This window comes from Dipodomys merriami, unplaced genomic scaffold (assembly GCF_024711535.1).
Source record: "Dipodomys merriami isolate MVZ:Mamm:240054 unplaced genomic scaffold, mDipMer1.0.p SCAF_8, whole genome shotgun sequence".
Lineage (NCBI taxonomy): Eukaryota > Metazoa > Chordata > Mammalia > Rodentia > Heteromyidae > Dipodomys > Dipodomys merriami.
In genome coordinates, this window is record NW_027206401.1 from 21,520,645 (window position 1) to 21,546,992 (window position 26,348).

Below are 26,348 nucleotides of genomic sequence, written 5' to 3' on the forward strand. Positions count from 1 at the left end.
TACATAATCTGCCTCTTCTATCTCTTCTATAACTCTTTATTATAGTGTGAATATTAATTGAATACAAGAGACTCCCATATGATTTTTTTTTCTTCCCTTGAGAAGGCTTTCCTTTTCCTCACATAGGCAGATAAAGAGTGTCCTATCAGTACCCCATCAAAGTGCCAATCAGAGCTAGATTGTAATTCAGTGCATATTAAATAGAATTTTAGTCTATTTAATATACATTAGTTCTGTACTTTTCTGATGCTTTTACAATAAGCTACTTTTAACTTATCTTTTCCAAGTTGCTTTTAATCTAAGTGTTGAGCTGCTGCATCCTGCTACATCCTATCATAAAGCAAAACTTTCATTTATAAATGAACTGCATTGTATATAGTCCATGTAAAAATAACTAGATGAAATTAATTTTAGTTTTTTACATTTTTCTTACATTGTTGGTCATAACTTGGAAAAATTAAAGATTTCTCATTTTATTTTAATGATTAATAAGTATTTTACTTTTATAGTATATTATGTTACTGTCTATCCTTTCTTTTCCTTTGAAGTTTTATTAACAAAGTGAAATAAGCATGGATCATAAAAGTTAGGTTGTATTTAAATCCAACCATAAGAACAATTAATTAAATACTGATTTTCTTCCCTGACTGTAGTTTCAGATGATAATGAAGACATTGATGGTGATGGTGTTCATGAAGTAACAAGCCGAGATAGTCCAGTTTATCCCAAATGTTTACTTGATGATGACCTCGTCCTGGGCGTTTATATTCACCGAACTGATAGACTTAAATCAGATTTTATGATTTCTCATCCAATGGTAAAAATTCATGTGATTGATGAGAATACTGGTCAATATGTCAAGAAAGATGATAGGTAATTTCTTTTAATTGACCAGTTAACCCTTGAAATGGAATCTGTTTACAGAATTCTTCTTTTCTGTGATTATTAATACTAAAGTCATCAGGAATATGAGTTGTAAGTGTACATTAAGTATACATTTGACACTGATAAATACATTTTACAGAAATGGAGAATATCCATTTTAAGTGGAGAGAGTTTCTACCTAGCTTCATAATGAATTTATGCCTTAAAACTTGCATTATAAATGACTGTAAATGTCCTAGTTATGTGACCTCATAATTTCCTTTTAAATTAATATATGAATATGAGGTGATGCTAATGAATCTTGATTTTTCCCCCTAGAATTACTTCTATAGATAACACATGTCTTCCTTGACAGCTCAGATTAGAAAATACACTAAAATAAATTACTGACATACTATTATAGTGGAATTTAAAAATATTTGCTTGGAAAGATGATAAGAAATGAAGAAATGATGACTGTGAAAAAACATTTACTTACTTGTCTTTGGACTTACAAAATTACAGCAGCTCAAAACATTGTTTATTTTCTTACAATAAAACTTTATTATGCTTTTTATTACAAACTTAAAATTATAAAATAGTTACTTTAGTTCAGCTCTTTATTGTAAAGGTGCAATTATTTCTTTTACTTTATAGTTCTTGATAAAGTAATTCTGTGAATCTTACTGATAGTACTTAAATGTGAGATGATAGTAAGGCACTACTACTTTTAAGTTTAATAAAATTAATTTTTAGTTAGATAAATATAATTTCTGGTTTTGTATAATAGCTATCCATTATTTCTGGTGGCCTCCCTTGTGCACTGTATTTTTTCTCATCCTAAAAATTATCATGAATTGTATTAATAGAAGTATGTTTATTTCAACAGTGAACGTCCAGTTTCATCTTACTATGAAAAAGACAATGTGGATTATATTCTTCCTATTATGACCCAGCCATATGATTTTAAACAGTTAAAATCAAGACTTCCAGAGTGGGAAGAACAAATTATCTTTAATGAAAATTTTCCCTATTTGCTTCGAGATTTTGATGAGTGTCCTAAAGTCATCTTGTTCTTTGAGGTATGAGATGAACAACTAAATTTTAATTAATATTAAATTATATTAACATTAAGCTGTTATTTTTAGTAGTTCAGTAATGCAGCAAAGTACTGTAAGAATTTAATCCCTAGGATCTAGACTTTGCAATATTTTGTATCAGTGGGAACCTGTTTTAAAAAGAATGATAACTGGGAGGATGGGAAGGGATGAGAAGGGGAAACAAAGGAGGAGGCTACAATGCTTGATAAGAAATGTACTTATTATCTTGCCCATGTAATTGTAACCCCTCTGTACAGTATTTTAACAATAAAAAAATTAAAAAAAGAATGATAACTTAATTGATGAACATTAACTAGTGCCAAGAGTTAGCCATTTGACCTAATCTGTCCTATAATCTTGTACCAACCCTGTAATGATGAACAGAAGTAATATGTCAGATCTTTTTTATATCAATCATCCATTATGAATCCATTTTACAGAGTGGAAAGTCATTTAATTCTTATCAGGGTCCCTTAATATATCCATACTACCTGGATTAGAAAAGATAAACATACCCAACCAGGCACTGGTTGCTCACACCTATAATTGTAGCTACTCAGGAGGTTAAGATCTGTGGATTGTGGTTCAAAGCCACCCTTGAGCACAACAGATTGTGAGACTCTTAAGATCTAGTTAACTAGCAAAAAGCCTGAAGTAGAGTAACAGTTCAAGTCGTAGCGTGCCAACAATGATCAAAAGCACCAAGCAAGGACAGAAGGCCTTGGGTTTAAGCTCCAGGGCCAACACAAAAAAAGCTGGGCAGGATGGTAAGCACCTTTTATTTATCTTTGAAGGAAGCATAAATAGGAATATCATGATCTAATCTAGCCCAAACAAAATCAAGATACTATTTGAAAAAATAACTAAAGCAAAAAGGACCAATGATATGCCTCAAAGCAGTAGATAACATACTTATCAAGCATGAAGCACTGAGTTCAATCTCTAGTGTACCCACACATACATGCAAACACACAAGATAAATGAAATCCATTATTGTTTAAGCAGCCTTCAATAGAAATTATCTTACCTATTAGTTCACCAGCAAGTTTTGAGTGACAAGTACCTAGAATACAAAAATGTACCGTGAAGATGGTTGCAAATATTTGATCTCTTAGGATGGAGGTATGAAAGAAATTCTCTTGAGAAACCTCACTGTAATTTAATCCAAGAGAAAGCCTTTAACTTCAGAAAGGTAATACAAAGAAGGACCAGGAAATAGGCAAACACACAAAAATAGGGTTCTGACTTTTTAAAATAAATAGCCATTTGAACTTTTGCTTGATACATTAAGAATAATCAAAGCTCTAAGGATCCTATTAGTGCATTTTTGCTTGGACTTACATTTGAGGTAATATAAAAAAAATTAACCTCGAATATAGTAAAATCTTGTCTTAAAAACAAGACATACAGAGGGAAAAACACGTATTTTCACTTCCTATAAAGAGACATTTTTTAGTATCCAAATAATTTTTAAAATAATGTATCATTAGAAAATACTAAATTTTAAGTGGTATAGTATTCTTAGAAGTAAGTTTTTAATTCTTTTTTGCAGATTCTTGATTTTTTAAGCATGGATGAAATTAAGAATAACTCTGAGGTTCAAAACCAAGAATGTGGCTTTCGGAAAATTGCCTGGGCATTTCTTAAGGTATGTTTTTCATACATCTTTGTGCACATTTTGAATAATCTCTAAATTAGATTGACGTTTTTTTCCAAGTCAGTTTGAACCTCATAAGAAGTTAAGACAGAAGTTAAGATCATAATGATGATAGATCAGTTGTTTACTCAGATTCTGGTGAGGATCTCAGTTGTTCTGGTGAGTCAACTGTTGGCTTCTTGGTGTGTGCCATTTACACTTTTGTTCTTAAGGATGCAGCATTGAGAAAGACATACAGTCCTGCCATTATTTTTTCAGTTCAGTGAATATTTATTAAGACATTTATGTGTGCCAGCTACTAATATTGTCAGTGAACTTAAAGGAGAGATTCCTTGAGATTCCTTGACCTCATCAATTTCATATTCTAGCCAGAAAAAGCAAACAAAAAGCCCTACTCAATTATACAATTTGTAGTTTAATCACAGTTTTTATTGTAAGCGTTTATTTTAAGTTACAGGGTAGATGATTAAAACAGATTCTGTAGGGTGTAGAATATTAAAAATAACTTATAGAAACTATGATTTGGAAATATGACAGTAAGAGGGCTAATGGAGTGTAGAGAGCTTAGTAGTTAATGACTATATGTTATTACTCAATTTGATACTCTTCCTCCTCCCTTCCTTTCATATTATTGAGTTCACTGTTATCGTCTGTTGTCTTCGTATCCCTTCCTAGATTTGAGGAGTGGAATGGAATGAGGTATATTTTGCATTGCTGTTTCCTTGTTGATATATCATTCCTGAACATTTTACAGTCTGGATTTTGCCTGTACCATTAAAACTTCTTCATCCAAATCATTAATTATTTCTGTTTGCCAAATGTGATCATTTTTTGCTTTTTTATTTATATTATTTGTTGGTTATGGGCTTAAACTCAGGGCCTGGGTGCTGTCCCTGAGCTTTTTTGCTCAAGGATAGTGCTCTACCACTTTGAGCCACAACTCTACTTCTGGTTTTCTGGTGGTTAATTGGAGATAGAATCTCATGGACTTTCCTGTCTGGGCTAGCTTTGAACTGTAGTCCTCAGATCTCAGCCTCCTGAGTAGTTAGAATCACAAGTGTGAGCTACCAGTATATTGTTCATTTTTTATTTCATCATACTTATGTGCATTTGAAACATCATTCTCTTGAAACTCTGCTACGTTATTAGATTTCTTTCCTGGTTTTATTTATTCCATTCCTTCTTAGTTTTTCAGTTTTCTCTTTACTGTCAGTGCTACTTGTAGTTTCATCTTTAACTTGGCTCACTCTTCTTTTTTTTCATATTTGTAAATGCTATTACTTACTGGACATTCTAACTTGATTACTCAGACTCTCTCAAAGTGAATATCCTGCCAAACCTTTTAACCCTTTCTCTCTTTTACTGCTTTAGTAGCTATAGTCATATGTAGCAAATTGAGTTCAGGTTTATTCAAATTAAATATATTTAGAACTCCACTGACTGGTTGCACTAGCACCACTTCAAGTACACAATAGTTCTTTGTGATGAGAAGATTCTATGTTGGATAGCCCAACTAAAGAGCATTCATGTCATCATACGAAATTCTGTTGGCCAATGATACCTTAGAGCCCTTGTTGACTTTCAAAACAATATCTCAAGTTGCACCAATCAGAAACAGTTATTAAATATATCCCCTGTGCTCAATGCCTACTCTTCTGGCTTACATCATCTTTATATTCTGTCTGACGTGTGATAAAGCTTCCAACTATCTCTGCATTCTTATTTATTACATAGATCCTGTTTAAATGCATGGTCTAGTGAGAGAGGACTTATTCTGAATTGGTGAAAAAAATATTTTCTTTCTTTCTTTTTCTCGTAAGAATCTCCTCTTATTTATTTAGGTAGTTTTGTTTCATAGCTTCTTAAAAATAGACCTTTTTAAGAAGACAGACTAAATTATTTTTAAAATACAGTGAATAGTTTAAATCAATTTAGTTATCTTAAAATCATTTTGACTTAAAAAATTAAACCATAATTTTAGCCATTAATTATAATATAATAAACAAATGGAAAAATCTGTTTCTGTGTTTACATAATACATATTTTAATCTTTATCCTTATTAATGAATGTGTGTTAGTCACTTCCTTTCTGAAAAGTGCTCTGCCAACAATCTGAAGTGGTTGTTCATGTGAGAAGAGGAAAGTTTTACTTTTATATGAAAAACAAGCTGAAATTGTCTAACCATTTGTGTGAATCTTTCTCTTAATAAATTTAAGTAATTTTGTTGTGGCATCAAAAGCATTTTTCAAATGAGTTTTTAACTACCTATTGTTGCCTCATTGGACATATGTTCAAAAGATAGTATTTTGTGTGAATTAATATTTTAAAGCTTCTGGGAGCCAATGGGAATGCGAACATCAATTCAAAACTTCGCCTGCAGCTGTACTACCCACCTACGAAGACTCGATCACAATCAAATGCTGTTGAGGTTTTTGAATGGTGGTCCAAATGTCCACGAAATCGCTATCCATCAACATTGTATGTAACTGTGCGAGGACTGAAAGTTCCGGACTGTGTAAGTTCATAACACTTATGGCTTCTCTTGATGACACTAATGATCACATGGTATATTTCTTACTTTAAATAAGCTATGGTCTTGAACATTATTTTAATAGATTTCTGTAGTAAAAAGATTCATTAAGAGATTTATATATTTATTTTGTCGTAGTTGATACTTAAGAGAAATGTTTTCCTATACAGAGCCAGAAAGCAAATATTTTAGGCTTTACAAGCTATATTTTCTGTCAATTTTGTAGTATTTAATAAGCTGTTCAGACAGTAATGTGTTGTAGGCCAATAAAATTTTCTAATAACAATACAGTAAGCCAGATTTGATATTAAGCTATAATTTTCATAACTCTGATTTACTTATTTCTCTAGTGTATTCAAATAGTTAACAAATAATATTTTGATGTCATTTTCTACAGTAAATGAACATTGTAAATGATCTGAGAAAAGGATTAATCCTAAAATCAAACACATTTTTCTTGTTATAAGACATTATTTGTTATATGACACTAATTTTTCAGGTTAGTTGTATATTCTGTAGTTGATAGTATATACTGTGACCAAGGAGTTGATTTGCATTGGTTTGAATGGCATTCAATAAAAAATCTAACATTAAGAAATAAATTTTTAAAAAACATAAAATGAAATTTTTTTAAACAATGTTTTATTATATATTTTATGATTTTTGAAGCCAGGGGCATCATAGCACATTATATCTATGGCAAAGCATCGGGCAGGTATTGATGAGGAAGAGCACACAAGAGAACAGTTATTAAAACCATTTATGCAGTCATAATAATTAATTTTTATCCAAACTTTTAAAACTTATTTATTATAGAACTATACTCTAAAGTACATCATTCTATTTTATTTAGAATAATGTGTAAATGAAAATAGAATTTTTTCTTGATTATATTTTGGTAATCTTTCAACATCATTTGTCTCATTACTTTTCAAACAATATATGCTAGGGAAAAGAAAAGCATTAACATGATATAAAGTTGCCCATTTTCTGTACATGTTTAGATAAAGCCATCTTATCGTTCTATGATGGCCCTTCAAGAGGAAAAAGGTAAACCAGTATATTGTGAACGTCACCAGGAGCCAAGCTCAGTAGACACAGAACCTGGATTAGAAGATTCAAAGGAAGTAGTTAAGTGGAAGCGATTGCCTGGGCAGGTGAGCTGTTTCCTACAGTACTGGATCAAAAAACTACAATAACTCCTAAGGGACTTAGCTTATTACTTACTATCATTGTTAACCTTAACTTATTTTTCATTAATTCATATGACAAATAACAGTATTAAAGTATTTTTTAGGATGTTTTTGTCATATGGGCAGTTGTATTAGTTTGCTATAACAAAATACCATAGACAAATGGATTCAACAGCAGACATTTATTTCTCACAGATCTAAAAATCTGAGACGTCAAAGAGCAAGATACTAGCCAGGTTGGTTTCTGATATGCAGACATCTTCCTTGCTATGTGATAGAGAGGGAGATAATTTCTTTCATGTCTCTTCCTTTAAAGGCAGTAATCCCATTTACAATGACCCTACAGTTAGTGACATAATTACTTCCCAGAAGGCTCTCCTCTAGATATCCTCATGTTTTGATTAAGGTTTCAATGAAGGGGTGTGTGTGTGTGTGTGTGTGTGTGTGTGTGTGTGTGTGTGTGTGTGTGTGTGTGTGCGTGTGTACGAAGAAGTGTGTGTGTGTGTGTGTGCATGCACGCGCGCGCGTACGTGTGTGTTTGTGTGTGTGTGTGTGTGTGTGTGTGTGTGTGTGTGTGTGTGTGTGTGTACGTGGGTACACATGTACAAGCCAGTACTGGAGCTTGGCTTGAACTCAGAGTATTGGTTGGCTTTCATTATTATTTTTTGTCAGTCATGGTGCTTGAACTCAGGGCCTAGGTACTGGCCCAGAGCTTTTATGCTTAAGGCTAATGCTCTAACTTTGAGCCACAGCTCCATTTCTAATTTTTTGGTGGCTAACTGAATGTAAGAGTCTCACAGACTTTCCTGCCTGGGCTGGCTAGCTTCAAACCACAATCCTCAGCTCTCAGCCTCCTGAGTAGTTAGGGTTACAGGCAAGAGCTATAGGCACCTTCTTTGTTTGGCTTTTATGTTGTTGTTCATGATTGGTGCTCTACCACTTATGCAACAACTCCTCCACTTCTAGCTTTTTGAGGGTTAATTGAGATAAGAATTACTTGTCTCTAACACATTAATAATATTATTTTTTGTTGCTTTGTATGTCCCTCCCCCACGGTATAATCCCTGCTTTCACCGTATTTGATGTTGTTATAATTTGTGGAGGGGAAGGGAAAAAGCAAATCGTTTAAATAGGGATACAGGTAGACCCATTGCAACAATGAGACATACAAGTCATTATGTCAAAAATGAACTTTACAACTTTGGTGGGCAGGGAGTGGGGGGAGAATGGGATGGGAAGGGGAAACAAAGGAGGAGGCTACAATGCTTGATAAGAAATGTACTCATTATCTTGCCCATGTAATTGTAACCCTTCTGTACAGTATTTTCACAATAAAAAAAACAACAAAAAAATTTCTTAGAATAATCTCGCTGGGCTGGCATTGAATTGAGTTACTCAGCTTTCAGCATCCTGACTACCTAGGATTATAGGCAAGAGCCACCAGTACCAAGTTTCAAACACAGAATTTTGAAGGGACATAAGCATTCACTCCATAGCAAATATCAAGGTGCCAGCAAAACTGATAGTCTTTGAGGCCTCTTTTTGGCTTGCATATGGCTACTCTTCTGTTGTCTCTTCATATGGTCTTTGTTCATTAAGATCTGATATTTTTTCATCTTACAAGTGTGCAACACTGCTGAATTATAACTACTCAGATGACCTCATTTTAACTTAATGTTGTTTTTAAAGACCCTATCTGCCACCATTACTTTCACAGATGCACTAGAAGTGGGACTGTAACATACTAATTTGAGGTGAAAACACAATTCAGTAACAACATTAAAAAACCCAGATATTTGATGCCTATGAGAGATTTATTGCCTAATGTCTGGATTCATCAATTTTTTTATAAGCCCTGGTTTCTTTGATCCAATTTTGATGGATATAGTACTTTTGCATTTTCTACTGCTTGGGCAACATTTAACCTTTTACTTGAGTTTTCTTCCTTAGCCGTTTTTAATGTGGTAAGAATATACTATTATTTAAATTTGTAATGTGTTGATTTGTTATGTCTTATAAAGGATGAAACAGTTTGTGTGTCTGAGTAATGGAATTACTGAGTAGTAATATGTAGTAATGGAAATTAACTAGTTTTTCTATGCTATGTTTTCCTAATTTATATTTTTAAATGTATATTTCTTTAGGCATGCCGGGTTCCAAACAAGCACCTCTTCTCACTAAATGCAGGAGAACGAGGATGTTTTTGTCTTGATTTCTCCCACAATGGAAGAATATTAGCAGCAGCCTGTGCCAGCCGGGATGGATATCCAATTATTCGTGAGAAATAATCCTTCCTGTTTCATCTGTGATCTGTGTGGCAGACATTCTTTGGTTTTTAAAATTTATTGAAATCTTAATTTTAACCCTAACATTTCCTTTTGTTATCTTTGACCATTTCTATTTCTTTAATGATATTCTCTTTTTTTGGTGGGAAATCATTCCTATACATTAACATTTTAGGCATTGTTTTTTAGATCTTTCCTTATATTTATAATCATGGATTTTAGGCTTTTGTTGAGAAAGATTAACATCTAGTCTTCCTCATTTTCTGTGTGAACAGGTTTGGTACCTGTTTGTTCCCCTCCTACCTCCCCATTTTCCACCTCCTGGGTATAGGTCATACTTCCCTGTTTGTTTATTTATTTATTTTTTAAGACCTCATACTTCTATGTTGGAAACTGGTTTGATTTTGTTGCTGTTTGATTAGTGACTTTCTGGACTAACTTTATAAAGTCTTATTCTTTGTCAAATATTGCATTCTAACCTCTACTCACTTAGGTTAATGATCAACTAATTAGGGCTGGGAAAATATATTTTTTTAGTACTTTGAGTGGATAGGTCTGAAGTCCTTTGTCAGTGGGCTCTTATATACACTCAGCAGGTGCTCTTTCTATCTCTCTCTCTGTAACTCTCTGTGTATCTGTATTCTCTCTCTCCTCTCTCTCTCTCTCTCTCTCTCTCTCTCTCTCTCTCTCTCTCTCTCTCTCTCTCTCTCTCTCAGAATACTTTCCATTCTTCAGCAGTTTATAACTCTGCCTTACCCTTCACTTCTTGTTTGTACAGCACCCCCATAGATCAGCCAGAGTGATAGAGGCAAAACCTTTGGAGATTCTCTTGGGCTATACACACAGCGCTTTACATATGTGCATGGGAATCCTAGATTCTCAGAAATATTTAGGAGCTTTTCAAAGTTTCTATGGCCATCTCATTTGCAGTTTTTTTTTTCTTTAATGTCATGCTCTATAGTGAACTTCTTGTTAGGTACAACTCGCATGGTCCTTTTTCTCAGCTACAGTGTTAAATGGTGCCAATGATAGTTCAACCTGCATCCCAGGATTAGGATTGTTGTGTATACCCTGCAAAAAGCCAGATTAAATACAGTAAAGCCAAGTTCTGAGTTATGCAGCCTTTCCTAGAACTGACAGACTGTCAGATATAAGTCTCTGGCGATAGAGCTTTTAGAGAACTTCAAAGCAGTTCTGCACTTTCCAATGTCTGGCTACTAGCCTTTTGACTTCCTTGGCTTGTAAGACTACTTTAGAGTTTAGGAAAGAGAAATCAGATCATGTAAAAATGCCATCAGAAAGTTCAGTGTTCTTACAAAGATTCAATCTATTCTTGGATAAATACTTGCAAGACATGCTTAAGGTGCAGAGTTTTGAAGAGTTATTTTGAGAATTTTTGCTATTGTCATTATTGTTTATCAGGGAATGGATTTAATTTTGTTTCTTAATTTTGCTATTTCAGTACTTCTGTACCACTTAGTGCTTTAAAGAGCAATTGCTTTCACCACTAGGTGGAGGTAGAGACTTAGAAACTTTATTCTGTATTAAGCATTATTTTAAGTTCAGTTGTATATGAAACATGATAATGGTACATTGTCTGATTGAGTTGCTCTAATTCCCTTATGCTGTCATCTAAGTAGTGGAATTTCTTTCTGATAACAGCACTGTTTAAATTTAAATTTCAAACGTTTACTATTAGAGTTTATAATATTTATGAAATTACAAATTATAAAATATGTGAAATAAGTTGCAATATTAATCTAATTTAATACTTGACTAATACAATGATTATCAAAGATTCTTAGAGAATTACTTTGAGCAGATGAGATTAATATATTAAATTGTATTGTACTGTTTTAGCACAGTATAAAATATTGTGTGTGAATTTCTGTGTTTAAAGCAAATGCAAAACTACTGTGACTGTCTTTAGTTATAATTTACAAATAGTGATTAACCTTTGTCTAAATTATTATAAATTATGTATATATTGTTGGATTAAAGATCTAGAAACTTACTAACTTTCAAAAATCTACATCAGTTTATGAAATTCCTTCTGGACGTTTCATGAGAGAATTGTGTGGCCACCTCAATATTATTTATGACCTTTGCTGGTCTACAGATGATCGATACATCCTTACTTCATCATCTGATGGCACTGCCAGGTTAGTATACTCATAAAGTATTTACTGTATATGCTGCTTGCCATCAAGGAAAGAGATGTGATGTAACTACTTTAAGTGTAACTTGTATTTTACCAATGATCATAGTATGCATTATGCAAACTGACCAATGAGTTAAGTAGTAAAACTGCTTGAAGGCATTTTTTCTTAAATATGTTTCATTTATGTAACATATAGCATTTGGTCATCACCATCTTTAAATGTTTATTTTGTCAAATGTTCGATTATGTCACCCATTTGATTAATACCTTGAGGTAAGGTTATTAAATATTTGAGTTTTTTTCTTTCCTAGAATATAAGCTCTTCATGGTAAGGATTCTCTCTTCTCTTTTAGCTAGATATATAGGCCAGAACCCAGTGGTGCTCAGTGCATAGTAATTGAAGTGAATAGGTACTTGATGTTTTAAAAAGTTTTATAGGTTGTTAAATATTTTCATTTTGCATATTGTTGGTCTTAAAGTATCCCCTTTCCGTTTAATAAGTACCGTGATAAACATTTTAGTTATTGAGGCAAGTTTCTCTATGTAGCTTGTGGTAGCCTCGAACTTGTATTCCTCCTACTTCAGCTTCCCAAGTTCTTGGATTGCAGGCATGTGCTACTACACCTGGCTCAATAAAACATTTAAAGGCGTGTGTGTGTGTGTGTGTGTGTGTGTGTGTGTGTGTGTGTGTGTGTGTGTGTGTGTGTGTGTGTGTGTGTGTGTGTGTGTGTGTGTGTGTGTGTGTGTGTGTGTATACTCAGGCTTAACCTCAGGGCTTGAACAATGTTCTTAGTTTTTTGGCTCAAAACTAGCACTCTATCTCTTGTGCTTAAATTCTGGCATTTTGGTGGTTAGTTGGTGATAAACATCTTATAGACTTTAAAATTAATACTAATTAATTTGTTAACTTAATAAAATTAATAATTGAGTAATAACTAATTGTTAATATGTAATGTTATCATTGTATATTATATAACAGTATTAATGAAATAATTAATGGTTATTAATAAATAAATAATAATCACTCTACATCACAAAAATAGTGTGAAAAAAGAGAGAACCATCATGGCTAGAACTAAAAAGACAAATGTTTTTGTTTTGTGTTGGTCCTGGGCCTTGAAGTTAGTTCAGGCGCACTATCCTGAGCTTTTTTTTGCTTAAGCCTAGTGCTCTATCACTTGAGCCACAACTTCACTTCCATCTTTTTGGTGGTTAATTGGAGCTAAGAGTCTCATGGAGTTTCCTGCCTGAGCTGGCTTGAAGCTAAGATCCTCATATCTCAGCCTTCTGAGTAGCTAGATTATGGTATGAGCTACTAGTGCCTGGTTAAAAGATGTTTTTGAAACAAGTAAATGATAATTGATATGAATAACCTAAAGTGAAAGGAAGGGAACAAGAATTGCTATTGCTTACAAATGGAGTTTTGGTTTTCTGAAACTTTTTCAGAAAAAAGTTTTTAGAAACCTTCATGGATAGCTTTGAGTTCAGTTTTTACACAAAAAACATTCATTTTTATTTTAAAAATAGTGCATCTATTTTAATTGTGTGTCATTGTTTTGATGATAATCTACCTAATTTCTGTAGGTTACAAAGTATTTTACATAATGTCACTAAGATTTATTATCAAGCAATTCTTATTCTTTTTTTTTTTTTTTTTTTGGTTGGTTGTGGGGCTTGAACTCTGGGTCTGGGTGCTGTCCATTAGCTCTTCAGCTCAAAGCTAGTGCTCTACCACTTGAGCCACAGCGCATCTTCTGGTTTTCTGAGTGATTTATTGGAGGTAAGAATCTCATGGACTTTCCTGCCCTGGCTGGCTTTGAACCACCATCCGTAGATCTCAGCCTCATGAGTAGCTAGGATTACAGGCATGAGCCACTGGCACCAGCTAGCAAGCAATTTTTAACTCTCTTAATACTTCCTTCAAGTAAAAATTTTGTTCTTAGTAAATATCCTATTTCACATAACATATGTTCACTGGAAATTTTATCTGAAGTAAAACTGTGCAATGATACATGTACTTTATTGTTACTTGAAAACATGTATTTTCACTTCCTTCATTATTAATTTGGGTCCTTAGTAATTGAAGATCACAAACTATATTTTAAGCAGCTGCTGAAAATACAGAATGTTATTCTTGATTAGCCAATTATATTTTTCTCATTCATTTTTACTTTGATAAGGATTTTAATTGCCTCAACTATTAGGTAGTAATTAAGAAAATGAACTTTAAATTCCCATTGTAAAATTTAATGTATTCTAATGGTAATGATTTAAACATACTTTTTAAAAGCTACCGTTTAGCCAGGCGCCAGTGGCTCACGCCTGTAATCCTAGCTACTCAAGACGCTGAGATTTGAGGATTGCATTTCAAAGCCGGCCAGGGCAGGAAAGTCCATGAAACTCTTATCTCCAATAAACCACCAGAAAACAGAAGTGGCGCTGTAGCTCAAGTGGTAGAGCCCTAGCCTTGAGCTGAAGAGCAGAGGGATAGCACCCAAGCCCAGAGTTCAAGCCCCAGGACCAACCCCTCCCCCGCCAAAAAAAGCTGCTGTTTAACACATATTTAACATTTGTTGCTAGATTTTAACCTGTTTTTAAACATTGCTATAAATGTGAAATATCTAACAAAACAACCTTTAGGATTTTCTTTTTGGCCACGACTATAAGGAATAATAATTTTTTTTCACTTTTTATTTATTTTTATTGTGAAAATATTGTACAGAGGGGTTACAATTACATGGGCAAGATAATGAGTACATTTCTTATCAAGCATTGTAGCTTCCTCCTTTGTTTCCCCTTCCCATCCCTTCCCATCCTCCCCCCGCCCCCCACCTAATCCTCCCCGCCCCCCCCAACCAAAGTTATAAAGTTCGTTTTAGATATAACGACTTGTAGGAATAATAATTTTTAAAAATCAGCTAACATTTAGAGGAAGAGATAATGAGACTGTTAAACATAAAGGTAGTATTTAATGTATGAGAGTCTTTTCTATTAAAATAATGAGCATTGTAGTTTTTATTTTATTTTACTCAAGAATTCAGAGCAACTTCCATATGGTTTTTAAGTCTTTGGGATCTTCCTATTCATTGTGTTGGCTTTAATATTACAAATATAAAGTTTATGGAAATCTTGTTCTCTAAACCTCGACTAATAAGCATTTTGTAACAGCAATATACATAACCTAAATGCAAAATTGTTAAAAGTTTTTTCCCATTGTTTTTCAATGTAAATGGTACTGCCTTACCAACTTCTCAACATGTATTTACTTGATATAAAAGTAACTAGGTTTCAAATATATGTGACCAAATATGCATAATTTTATAGTATAGATTACACTTAATAGATATATTTGATAATAGGAAACAGCTTTGTAAAAATGTAAAGAATACTAGTCTTCAAATATATGACATTTATATTAGTTTACCATTGGTTATTGTGCAAAACCAATTGGCTGTATTGGTTCTTAGAAACACTGAAAAAGAAAGTTTTACCTTTTATAATCAGTATGTAACTTTTGATCCTTTCCTAGGATATGGAAAAATGAAATAAACAATACAAATACTTTCAGAGTTTTACCTCACCCTTCCTTTGTTTATACGGCTAAATTCCATCCAGCTACAAGAGAGTTGGTGGTTACAGGATGCTATGATTCAATGATACGAATATGGAAAGTTGATATGAAAGAAGATGCTGCCATTTTGGTTCGACAGGTTGATGCTCACAAGAGTTTTATCAACTCACTCTGTTTTGATGATGAAGGTATGTCAGAGTATGTTCCAATGAAGGCAACTATTACTACACTCTTAACGCTATTCACTTTTGTTATTTTATTTATTCCCTGATTATTTTTGAGTTTTTACTGGGTCTTAGATGTTATTGGAACAAGACATATTAAAACTTCTAAAATTTTTGTAAGACTAGTGAAAGTAATTATTTAAGATTAATATGGAATAATATGTGTTCAGTAAACCAAACAATCTGGCTTCAGAAAATGGGCTACAGACACATGTCCTGAGATATTAATTTCTTTCTGTATTCCAGTTCAGGTAAGTGACAAAGGGAAATGACAAAGGGAAATGTCATGAAAAATAATTTAAAAGAATGAAGAACTTGTTAAAAGAAAATTGAGACTAGATTGTAAGTTATATTGTACTTTTTGGCTTTTTGAAACCAAAATACCCTTTAGTAGACCTCAGATTGTTTAACTGTTTTACTGGGTTATGGTTTCCCCAACTTAACATAATTTGTTTCCTAACTCTGTGCCATTTTTAAGTGAGCAATTTTATTTTAAAATAGGTCATCACATGTATTCAGGCGACTGCACAGGGGTGATTGTTGTTTGGAATACTTATGTGAAAGTTAATGACTTGCAGCATTCTGTGCGCCACTGGACTATAAACAAGGTAAAACTTCAAACACATGACATTAAAGTAGATGCTAAGGACATCTTTTGTTGGGTCTTTCAGATAAGTAACAATTTCCTCAGTCTCTACAAAGTTCATTATCATTAATTAGTTCTCACAAGTTTATGATAGCTGACTGATTACAACCTTGTGAAATTTTACATTTTCCCCAAGCTTTACTTTCAGTTTTTGTTCATTCATTCATTTATTATGTTGTGATCAACCCAGGGCCTTCTACAAACTAGGCAAAAGGTCCACTATTGGTCCACTAAAGGTCTAGTCCCTTTAGTTTTTTCACCCTCAATTTTCAGCATGGTCAAATTTTCTGTTATTTTTACCTTTTTTTTCTGGTATCATGTCACTAAAAGTAGTATGCTCAGTGCTTTGGCAATAGTACTTTCAGAATTATCCAATTATAGCAGGATCTAACATTTAATCACAAAATTAACCAATTGTAATTATTTCATTTGAAATTTGCCAACTTCCTAGACACCAATGAAAAAGCTCATTTTGGGGAAAGATTGTTTTAAAGATGGTCTTTAAGCAATTTTGTTGATAAGAATATTTTTATGTTGTTAGTTCAAAATACAAATGAGGGGGAAACCTAGGGGAATGGGTACAAAGGAGTGATATTGTCCAAAACAGAAATTTATTTATCACCTGACTTACGAAATGGTAACCCTTCTATATATACCTTAATAATAACCATAAAATTATATTAAAAATATAAATGGATTAAGATTAATTTGTGATTTGGCTGCATGCCTCCTTCCTTTCTTTCTTCCTTCCCTTCCTTCCTTCCTTCCTTCCTTCTTTCCTTCTTCTTTTTTGTGTACTGGTACCAGGGTTGATTCAGGGCCTTTGAACTCTTCCTCGGTTCTACCACTTGAGCCACATCTCCAGTCCAGCTTTTTTTATTGGTTAATTGGAGATAAGATCTTGCAGACTTTTCTACCCAGGCTGGCTTCAGACCACTACCCTCATATCTAGCCTCTTTAGTAGACTAGATATGTATGATCCATCAGTGCCCACATTTTGTTTTTTGTTTTTCATAATGGAAAAATGCCAATGGCTCCCTAATGAGTGGAGTGCTTATATTTTGTTGTTAGCTAGGTATTCAATGTCTTTGCTTGTGCTTTACTAATATAAAGAAATATATGGCTGAGTAATGGTGGCTCACGCCTATAATCCTACCGATTCAGGAGTCTGAGATCTGAGGCTAGCGGTTTCTAGCCCAGGCAGAAAAGCTCCTGAGACTTTTATCTCCAGTTAACTACCAATAAAACCAAAAGTACCGCTGTGGCTCAAGTGGTTGAATACTAGTCTTGAGAAAAAACAAAAAAGTTGAGGGACAGCACTCAGGTCCTGAGTTCAAGCCCCTGATGAGAAGAAAAAAGGAAATTATGAAAGAAGTTACTTGGTAATTACAAATACTAAATCTGACAATACTTTCTCTAAATTATACTTCACTCTTTTTCTGCACTTTGGTTTTGATTTTATGCTGTTAAATTCATTGTGATTGCTACTATCTCCATTAATCCTTCCCCATCTCAAATTTGTTGTAATTTAGCTCACCAAAATGGACATCTTTGATGTCAGTGTTTCATTATTTTCTGTAACTTTTTAAAAATCATTTTGAGTTACCTTTAATTAGTTGAACAGAGGAATTGCCATTTAACAAAGCAGTTTATGAATACAATATATCTTGATCAATGTCACCCCTTCCAACATTCTGACCTATCTCTCCCCTAACCATCCCGTCCATCACTCTTATTAATTTTGTAGGATTTTTGTTGGATTCGTCTCTGCATTTCCCCCCTCTTTTCTTCATTAGTCTACTCCTCTCCCCTTGACCCAAAATCTTCCTGGTGTTTTATTTGGCTGAACTTTGATTTTTTTTCTAAGGAATTACACCATTTGAAATCTTTCTTGAATCTACGGTATTTCAGTTAATACATTTGTATACACTTGTATACTATTCACCCTTTTTACTTCAGAATGTGTAAGCTAAATCTAGCTTTAACATATAAGGGAAAACACAGATGCTTCTAGGCTTGACTTACTAAACTTAACATAATTTTTCCCAAGTCTTTTCTTTACAAATGGTACAATGTCATTCTTTCCAATGGATGAGTAAATTCCAGTATGTATGTATGTATGTACATCATGCTTTCTTGATCCATTTGTCCACTGAGTGGCATTTGTTTTCATACCTTGGCTATGGTGAATAGTGCTCTAGTAAACATGGCTGTGCTGGTGACTTTTTATATCCTAGTTTGTATAGGGTAAGTGCCTATACTTGTTATTCTTCTGTGTATCTTCTGACCAACAGCCCCCATTTCTTCTACCTCTCAGCCTGTGGTGACCTGTGTATATTTGATCTTTTTAAATGGCTTAGATTTTATTTGTAAGTTGGATGATGCAATACTTTTCTTTATGTGTGGCTTAATTCACTTAGCATAGTGTCTTACAGTCTCATCCACATCATAGCAAACAGCAATATCTTACTCTTTTTTTCTTTTTCTTTTTCTTTTTTTTTTTTTTTCTGTTCCAAGGCTTGAACTCAGGGCCTGAGCACTGTCCCTGAGGCTCTTTGTGCTCAAGGTTAGCATTCTACCACTTGAGCCACTGCACTGATTCCAGCATTTTTTTTTTCTGAGTAGTTTATTGGAGATAAGAGTCTGTGGACTTTCTTGCTCTGGCTGACTTCAAACTACAATCCTTAGATCTTAGCCTCCTAAGTAGCTAGGATTATAGGCATGAGCACTCGGCTTATCTTACCCTTTTTTGAGACTCAAAAATATTCCAAAGTGTGAGAGTGTGCATTCATGCTTAAATATTCATTTGTCGACAGACAAGTTGTGTCTATATCCCAGTTATGAGTAATACTACAATGTACATGTTAGCATACATATATGTACAAGGTGCTGATTTTGTTTGCTTGACTACATGCCCCAAAGGAGGATTCTAGATCATTTGATGTCTCTAGCTTTAGTGTTTTTAGAAACTTCCATAATGTTTTCCTTATCAGCAGTGTACAAGACTGCTCTTTTTTGTACATCCTAGACAACATTTAGGGGTTTCTCTGATAATCACACTAACAAGTGTAAAATATTATTTCATAATTGTTTTAATTTGCATTTCCCTGGTTCTTAATGATCTTATGTTCATATATCTTTTGACATTTTTACATCTTTTGAGATGTCTGTTCAGGTCTTTTGCCCATTTTTAAAATTTCAGTTATTTGTTTTTTCATTAGTGAGTTGTGTGAATTCTTTCAAAGCCCCTATCAAATAAATGATTTGGAAGTAATGCTTCCCAATTTGTAGATTAAAATTGATTTTGTTAGTTGGTTATTATACAGGTGCCTTTTAGTTAAATGTAGTCTCATTTGCTTTTGCTTTTATGACCTGAGCTTTTGTTGTGATACCCTTAAAAAAATCATTGTTAAAGCCAATATTTATTAACTTTTCTCTTCTGTTGTCTTATAGGAGTTTTATAGTTTCTGGCCTTATGTTTAGATGCTTTACCCATTGTGAATTGGTTTTAGAGTATAGTGTATCTTAAGGGTACTCATTTTTATGCAAGTCTTGTACAGACAATTCTTCAGTGTCAATGTCTTTTCTAACTTCATTAGTTCAGTATCTTTTTTTTTTAGTTCAGTATCTTTATGGCTCCCTCAAATAACTACTAGAAATAACAAAAGAAAAGAAGAAAATCAAATTTCAAATTATAGTCTAAGTTAGATGATTCCAGAATTAAATGTCCAAAACATAATATTTTTTTCTCTTTTTTTATTGTGAAAATACTGTACAGAGGGGTTACAATTACATGGACAAGATAATGAGTACATTTCTTATCAAGCATTGTAGCCTCCTCCTTTTTTTCCCCTTCTCATCCCATATTCCCCTCACCCCTACAACCCAACCCTCCTCCCCCCCCCCACCAAAGTTGTAAAGTTCATTTTCGACATAATGACTTGTATGTCTCATTGTTGCAATGGGTCCACCTGTATCCCCCTATTTAAACAATTTGTTTTTTCCCTTCCCTTCCACAAATTATAACAACATCAAATACAGTGAAAGCAGGGGCTATACCGTGGGGGAGGGACATACAAAGCAACAAAGAAATAATTTTATAAATGTGTTAGAAACAATCGCATGAAAGAAAAAAAAACATTTGAATACATATCTTAGGGTTCATTTCCCTAACATCAACTTAACTGACCTTTTCTGCTTGACTCAGACATATACTAGTTATTGTAAATAAGGGAAACCATGGGACCTATGTTTCTTTGGGCCTGGTTTACTTCACTTAATATAATTTTTTCCAAGCCTTTCCATTTCCTAACAAATGGGGCAATGTCATTCTTTCTGATGGAGGCATAGAATTCCATTGTTTATATATACCACATTTTCTTGATCCATTCATCTCCTGAGGGGCATCTGGGTTGGTTCCATATCTTAGCTATGGTAAGTAAGACTGCAATAAACATAGTCGTGCTGGTAGCTTTAGTGTGGTCTTGTTTGTAAACATTTGGGTAAGTTCCCAAAAGTGGGATTGCTGGGTCATAGGGGAGCTCTATGTGGAGTCTTTTGAGGAACCTCCATACTACTTTCCAAAGTGTTTGAACAAGTTTACACTCCTACCAACAATGCAGTAAGGTTCCCTTCTGTCCACATTCCCTCCAGCATCTGTTGTTATTAGAGTTCTTGATTATAGCCCTTCTAACTGGGGTGAGGTGGTATCTCAATCTGAAAACATTACAGGATGGAATAGGAGAAACCTTAGGTCTCCTTGGCACAGGCATAAATTTTCTTAATAGAGACCAAGAAACATAACAAATCAAAGCAAGGTTGGACAAATGGGACTGCATGAAATTGCAGAGCTTCTGCATGGCAAAGGACATAGCTAGCAAGATCAATAGAAAGCCCACGGATTGGGAGAAGATCTTCACTAGCCACACAACAGACAAGGGTCTCGTATCTAAAATATACCTGGAACTCAAAAAATTAAATCCCCCTACAACAAATCTTCAAAGAAACAATTGCCCAATAAATAAGTGGGCTAAATACTTAAAGAGAAACTTCTCTGAAGAGGAAAGAAGGATGGCCAATAGACACATGAAGAAATGCTCAGCCTCTCTAGCCATAAAAGAAATGCAAATCAAAACATAATATTTTTAAGACAAGTATATGAAGATCTGAGACTTATCTGAAACTTGAAAAGTTAAGTTTTAGATTTTGTAAAGTTAAGAGTTTTTTTTTATTTGCTTTTAAAGAAAATGCAATGTTAATAGTATGAGTAAATAGTATGTATGAGGTGCTTTTTTTAGAATGCTAATATTTTGGGATGTGAATAATATACAAAACACTTCATTTAAATTCAGCGTTACATAAAATAAAAGTATAATTTGACATCTTTATATTCAACCCTCAGCTGAAGGTTCTGGAGATTTTTTTCCTAACAATTTAAAAATATTTCCAATAATGAAATTGAAAATGCCATTTTAAATTAATACTCTAAGAGGGACTTAAGCTTAGGCAAAAAGAAGTAAATATTACCACTTAATATTGACTTTTTTAAAAGTTAATTTTATTTCATTTTATTATTTTTATTTTTGTCGGTCGTGGGACCTGAACTCTAGGCTGGGGTGCTGTCCCTCAGCTCTTCAACTCAATGCAAGCACTCTCCCACTTGTGCCAGAGCACCATTTCTGGCTTTCTCTGCTTATGTAGTGCTGAGGAATCAAACCCAGGCAGGGCCTCATGCATGCAAGGCAAGCACTCTACCACTGAGTCACCTTCCCAGCCCTTGACTTTTTTTTTTTTTTAACTTCTTTAGGAAATTAAAGAAACTGAATTTAAGGGGATTCCAATAAATTATTTGGAGGTTCATCCCAATGGAAAACGTTTGCTAATCCATACTAAAGACAGTACTTTGAGAATTATGGATCTCCGAATGTAAGTACATTTTGGTAATTTTTTTATTGTAAAGATAACGTATAGCGGGGTTACAGTTACATGAGTAAGGTAATGAGTACATTTCTTCTTGAGCGTTGTTACCCCCCTCCTTTGTTTTTCCCCAGCGATCCCTTCCCTCCTCACCTCTGTAACTCCTCCCTCCCCCCCCCCCAAGTTGTAGAGTTCATTTTCAACATAGTATCTCATACATCTCATTGTTCCAATGGGTCAACCTGTATCCTTCTTTCAACATTTTGTTATTTCCCTTCCCCTCCTCAAATTAGAAAAATGTATATACAAGATGCAGAGTACTGGAATCAAATACAGTGACAGCAGGGGTTATACCATAGGGGGAAAAACATACAAAAGAAACAAAAAAAAATCCCATAGTACATTATAAGTACATTAAAAACAGGATAGGTATTATAGGATAGATAATGAATAAATATATATTTATAAAATGCATGTGTTTCTGACCTGGAAATTTTGCTGTTTGGTTAACAGCTGACAGTATCTAAAAGGCATTTTTAACATTATTTTTGGTGTCTAATGAGTGAGATCAGAGACAATGCTAAGCCCAGAAGACAGCCCTCCCACTACCACCTCCTGTCTCCAGATAACCAGCCCTGTGTGAACAACTCTTAGACTGAAATGTGATCAATGCCTTTTTATTTTCACAATTGAAAGCAGAAACTTTATATTCAACAGTGAAGGATTATCTTTTTCCTGTATGATACTGGAATGGTATCTTTTGACATAATGTAACTGAAGGGCTATGGCTTTTGGTTCATGCGTCCTTGTTTTCTGTTTATTTCTAAATAAAGGCAAAAGAAGGCAGCCATCTTTAATATAAAAGGAAGGGGAGATGTATGTCATACCAGTGTGGACTTTAGTGTACTTTTGTTTTGGTGTTAGAATTCCTGTTAAACCATGAGAGAAGGCCGCTGTTTTAGTTTTCCTTATCATATTAAGAAAAGCAAATGAGGTAATTTATCTCTATTAGTTTGATTTTGCAAGTGTCTTTTTTTCAAATACATTTTTTATTGTGAAAATACCATACAGAGGGGTTACATTACATGAGCAAGGTAGAGTACATTTCTTAGCAAGCATTGTTGCCTCCTCCTTTGTTTCCCCTTACCATCCCTTCCCATCTCCACCCCGCCCCCCGCCGCACCCCCATGCCAAAGTTGTAAAGTTTGTTTTTCGACATAACATCTTGTACATCTCATTGTTGCAATGGGTCCACCTGTATCCCTATTTAAACAATTGGTTTTTTCCCTTCCCCTCCAAAATACAGTGAAAACAGGGGTTATACCTTGGGGGAGGGACATACAAAGCAACAAAGAAATATCTTATAAATATGTTAAAAACAATAGCAAGAAAGAAATACATTTGAGTCCTTATCTTGGGGTTCATTTCGCCTAACATCAATTTGAAAGTGTCTTTTGAGTATTGATTGTTAAGTTCTTTAGTGCTTATCTAGAGATTGGTGCTCTGGGACAATGATAATAGGCTTAGTCCATATTGCACTCCTCTAGACACACATACACACACACACACACACACACATACACACACACACACATACACACACACACACACATCAGCATTTAATTAGACTAAAAATTAGATTTTTCTAGGATTAAAATCTGTTTATTTTCACATCATGCTTGGCAGTTAGCAGTTCTCAATATGTGTTTTATAATAATTCAAATATTTGATAAGCCCATTATATGTTTTAAAGTAACAGTAAAGTTGAGAACCATAGTTTAATCTTCTTTTAAAGGATCTATTAATCTATTTGAACTCTAATCTTGATCCATCAATAGAATTTGATAAGATAGAATTCACTATACATTGAAAACATGAAACAAACTTCAGAAGTGGGATAATGCAAATAAATACAGTCATAAATATACACGCAAAATCATTTTTAGAAATTGTGTTCATGATAGGGAAAAACTGAAAACATTTAAATTTAGTTCAATGAAAGAACATTTCTTAGAACAAATTTAGACATAATATATACCTATCCAAATGAAAATGAATTATCTATCTTTTTATCTCAAAGTAACAGAAGTATATATAATAGCCTACCTGACACAGTTAGCACTGAAATTGTGTTAGCTATTACTTATAACTGAAAAGGGACAGAACGTTGTGTACCACAATTTAGATGATTTAATATGCTCTGTTTTCATAACTTAAATCTCTCTTATTCAAATGTACAGTACCTGGTAAGTTTCCTGGGCACTGAGATCAGCTTTTCTTATTCTTCTATAACTTGTCTACCATAACCTATTCTCAACTATAATTTGATGAATACAAATTAAGTATTAAGCATTTTTCACCAAGCTCCTCTGGCTCATGCCCTGTTACTTAGGGCACATCTGAGGATCATGGTTCAAAGTTAGATTGGGCAGGAAAGAGTTATCTCCAATTAACTATCAAAAAGCCAGACATGGAGTTGTGGCTCAAGTGATAGAGCTCTAATCTTGTGCAAAATGACCGTATAAGATTATGCTAAGAGAAATGACCCCCAAGATAGGCACACAAGAGGTTTTATCTTTGTTCCTGTTGTTTTTAATGTTCTTATAATGTACTCTGTGATTTTTTTTTGTTTCTTTTGTTTGTTCTTCCCCCATGATATAACCCCTGTTTTCACTGTATTTGATTCCGGTGCTCTGAATCTTGTATATACATTTTTCTAATTTGGGGAGGGGAAGGAAAATAACAACATGGTGAAAGATACAAGTTGACTCATTGTAACAATGAGATGTACAAGACACTGCATTGAAAATGAACAAACAACTGAAAAACAAAGGGAGTAACAATGCTTGATAGGAAATGTACTCATGGGCTAGGAAGGTGGCTCAGTGGTAGAGCATTGGCCTTGCATGCATGGGGCCCTGGGTTTGATTCCTCAGCACCACATAAGAAAAAAGCCAGAAGTGGTGCTGTGGCTCAAGTGGTAGAGTGCTAGCCTTAAGCTGAGGAGCTGAGGGGCAGCGCCCAGGCCCAGAGTTCAGGCCCCAGGACCAGACCCAAAAAAATAAATAAATAAATAAATAAAAAGGAAATGTCCTCATTACCTTACTCATATAACTGTAACCCCTCTCTACAATATCTTTACAATAAAAATATATATTATAAAAATAAAAAAATGATTAGCGGCAGTGCACAGAGCCTGACTTTAATCTCCTGGATGGGTGCACACATGCACAAAAATTACAATAAAATAAAATAAATAACAGATTTTCTCACACGAGTTTCTTTCATGTTTAAAATAGGTTACATTTGTATCCTTTTTGTTTATAGATTGGCTGCAAGGAAATTTGTAGGTGCAGCAAATTATCGAGAGAAGATTCATAGTACCTTGACGCCATGTGGAAGTTTTCTCTTTTCTGGAAGTGAGGATGGTATAGTATATGTTTGGAACCCAGAAACAGGTAAATGCTTTTAGACCTTCTTTGAGGAAGTGTGGTTGAATTTTCAATAAGTATGAAAGCTACCATTTTCAAGAAAATTCTAATTTCAGGTTTTTAGAATTGAATAGTCTTTGACTTTAATGTAAGTCTTTAACTAACATTAAATTTTATTTTTTGTTCTAAAATCATGGATTTAGAATTCCACATTAAGTCAAGGCTTATTTTTTTCTTGCTATTGAGATCCTACTGAATTTAGAGAAATATTTACTTTGGAATAGAATGCAAAATTAGAAACATCTTAAACTGAATTATAATAGATGGTTAAATATCTTCTGTGCATTAGAAAACAATCCTAGGAAAGATTTTGATATTTGACACTTACTTAACAATAGTATAGTTTTCCTCCAGTAAAGTATTATACTGTTGTTCACTTGTATCTCATCTTTTTTTTTCAAAAGTAAAGCTAAAACTACTAGTGTATTTTTAATAAAAAATTTAGTAAGTTTAAAAAATTCATTCATTTAAAAGTATTTAATTTCTTCTTATATATTTTTTCTTTCCTTTATTTTAAATAGATCACATAAATTTTTTCCCTTGTATTATGTTTTTGTATGAATCAGGAGAATCAGGTTGCTTTTCCCCATTCATAAATGGATCTAGACTCTTTGATTTTTTTGTTTGTTTGTTTTCTGGCTAATTTCCCTAGGTTCTACCAACTTCTGTTTAAGTCATCTTTTATCTTAATCATAGGTATCTTTTAAGC

The 26,348-nt window shown here is 33.7% G+C and overlaps 1 protein-coding gene across 6 annotated transcripts in view; it reads left to right on the forward strand.

Annotated features, from left to right (window-relative positions):
* Positions 1-26,348, forward strand: part of Ahi1 (Abelson helper integration site 1) — a 133,572-nt gene that overhangs the window by 21,949 nt on the left and 85,275 nt on the right. For all 6 annotated transcript variants that reach the window (XM_070010717.1, XM_070010719.1, XM_070010718.1 and 3 more), the window contains 11 exons: positions 654-873; positions 1,754-1,946; positions 3,517-3,612; positions 5,952-6,137; positions 7,157-7,309; positions 9,490-9,622; positions 11,669-11,792; positions 15,321-15,550; positions 16,088-16,194; positions 22,039-22,157; positions 25,476-25,606. In XM_070010717.1, coding sequence (XP_069866818.1) covers positions 654-873; positions 1,754-1,946; positions 3,517-3,612; positions 5,952-6,137; positions 7,157-7,309; positions 9,490-9,622; positions 11,669-11,792; positions 15,321-15,550; positions 16,088-16,194; positions 22,039-22,157; positions 25,476-25,606 — 1,692 coding nt within the window. The remainder of the gene's footprint in view (positions 1-653; positions 874-1,753; positions 1,947-3,516; positions 3,613-5,951; positions 6,138-7,156; positions 7,310-9,489; positions 9,623-11,668; positions 11,793-15,320; positions 15,551-16,087; positions 16,195-22,038; positions 22,158-25,475; positions 25,607-26,348) is intronic.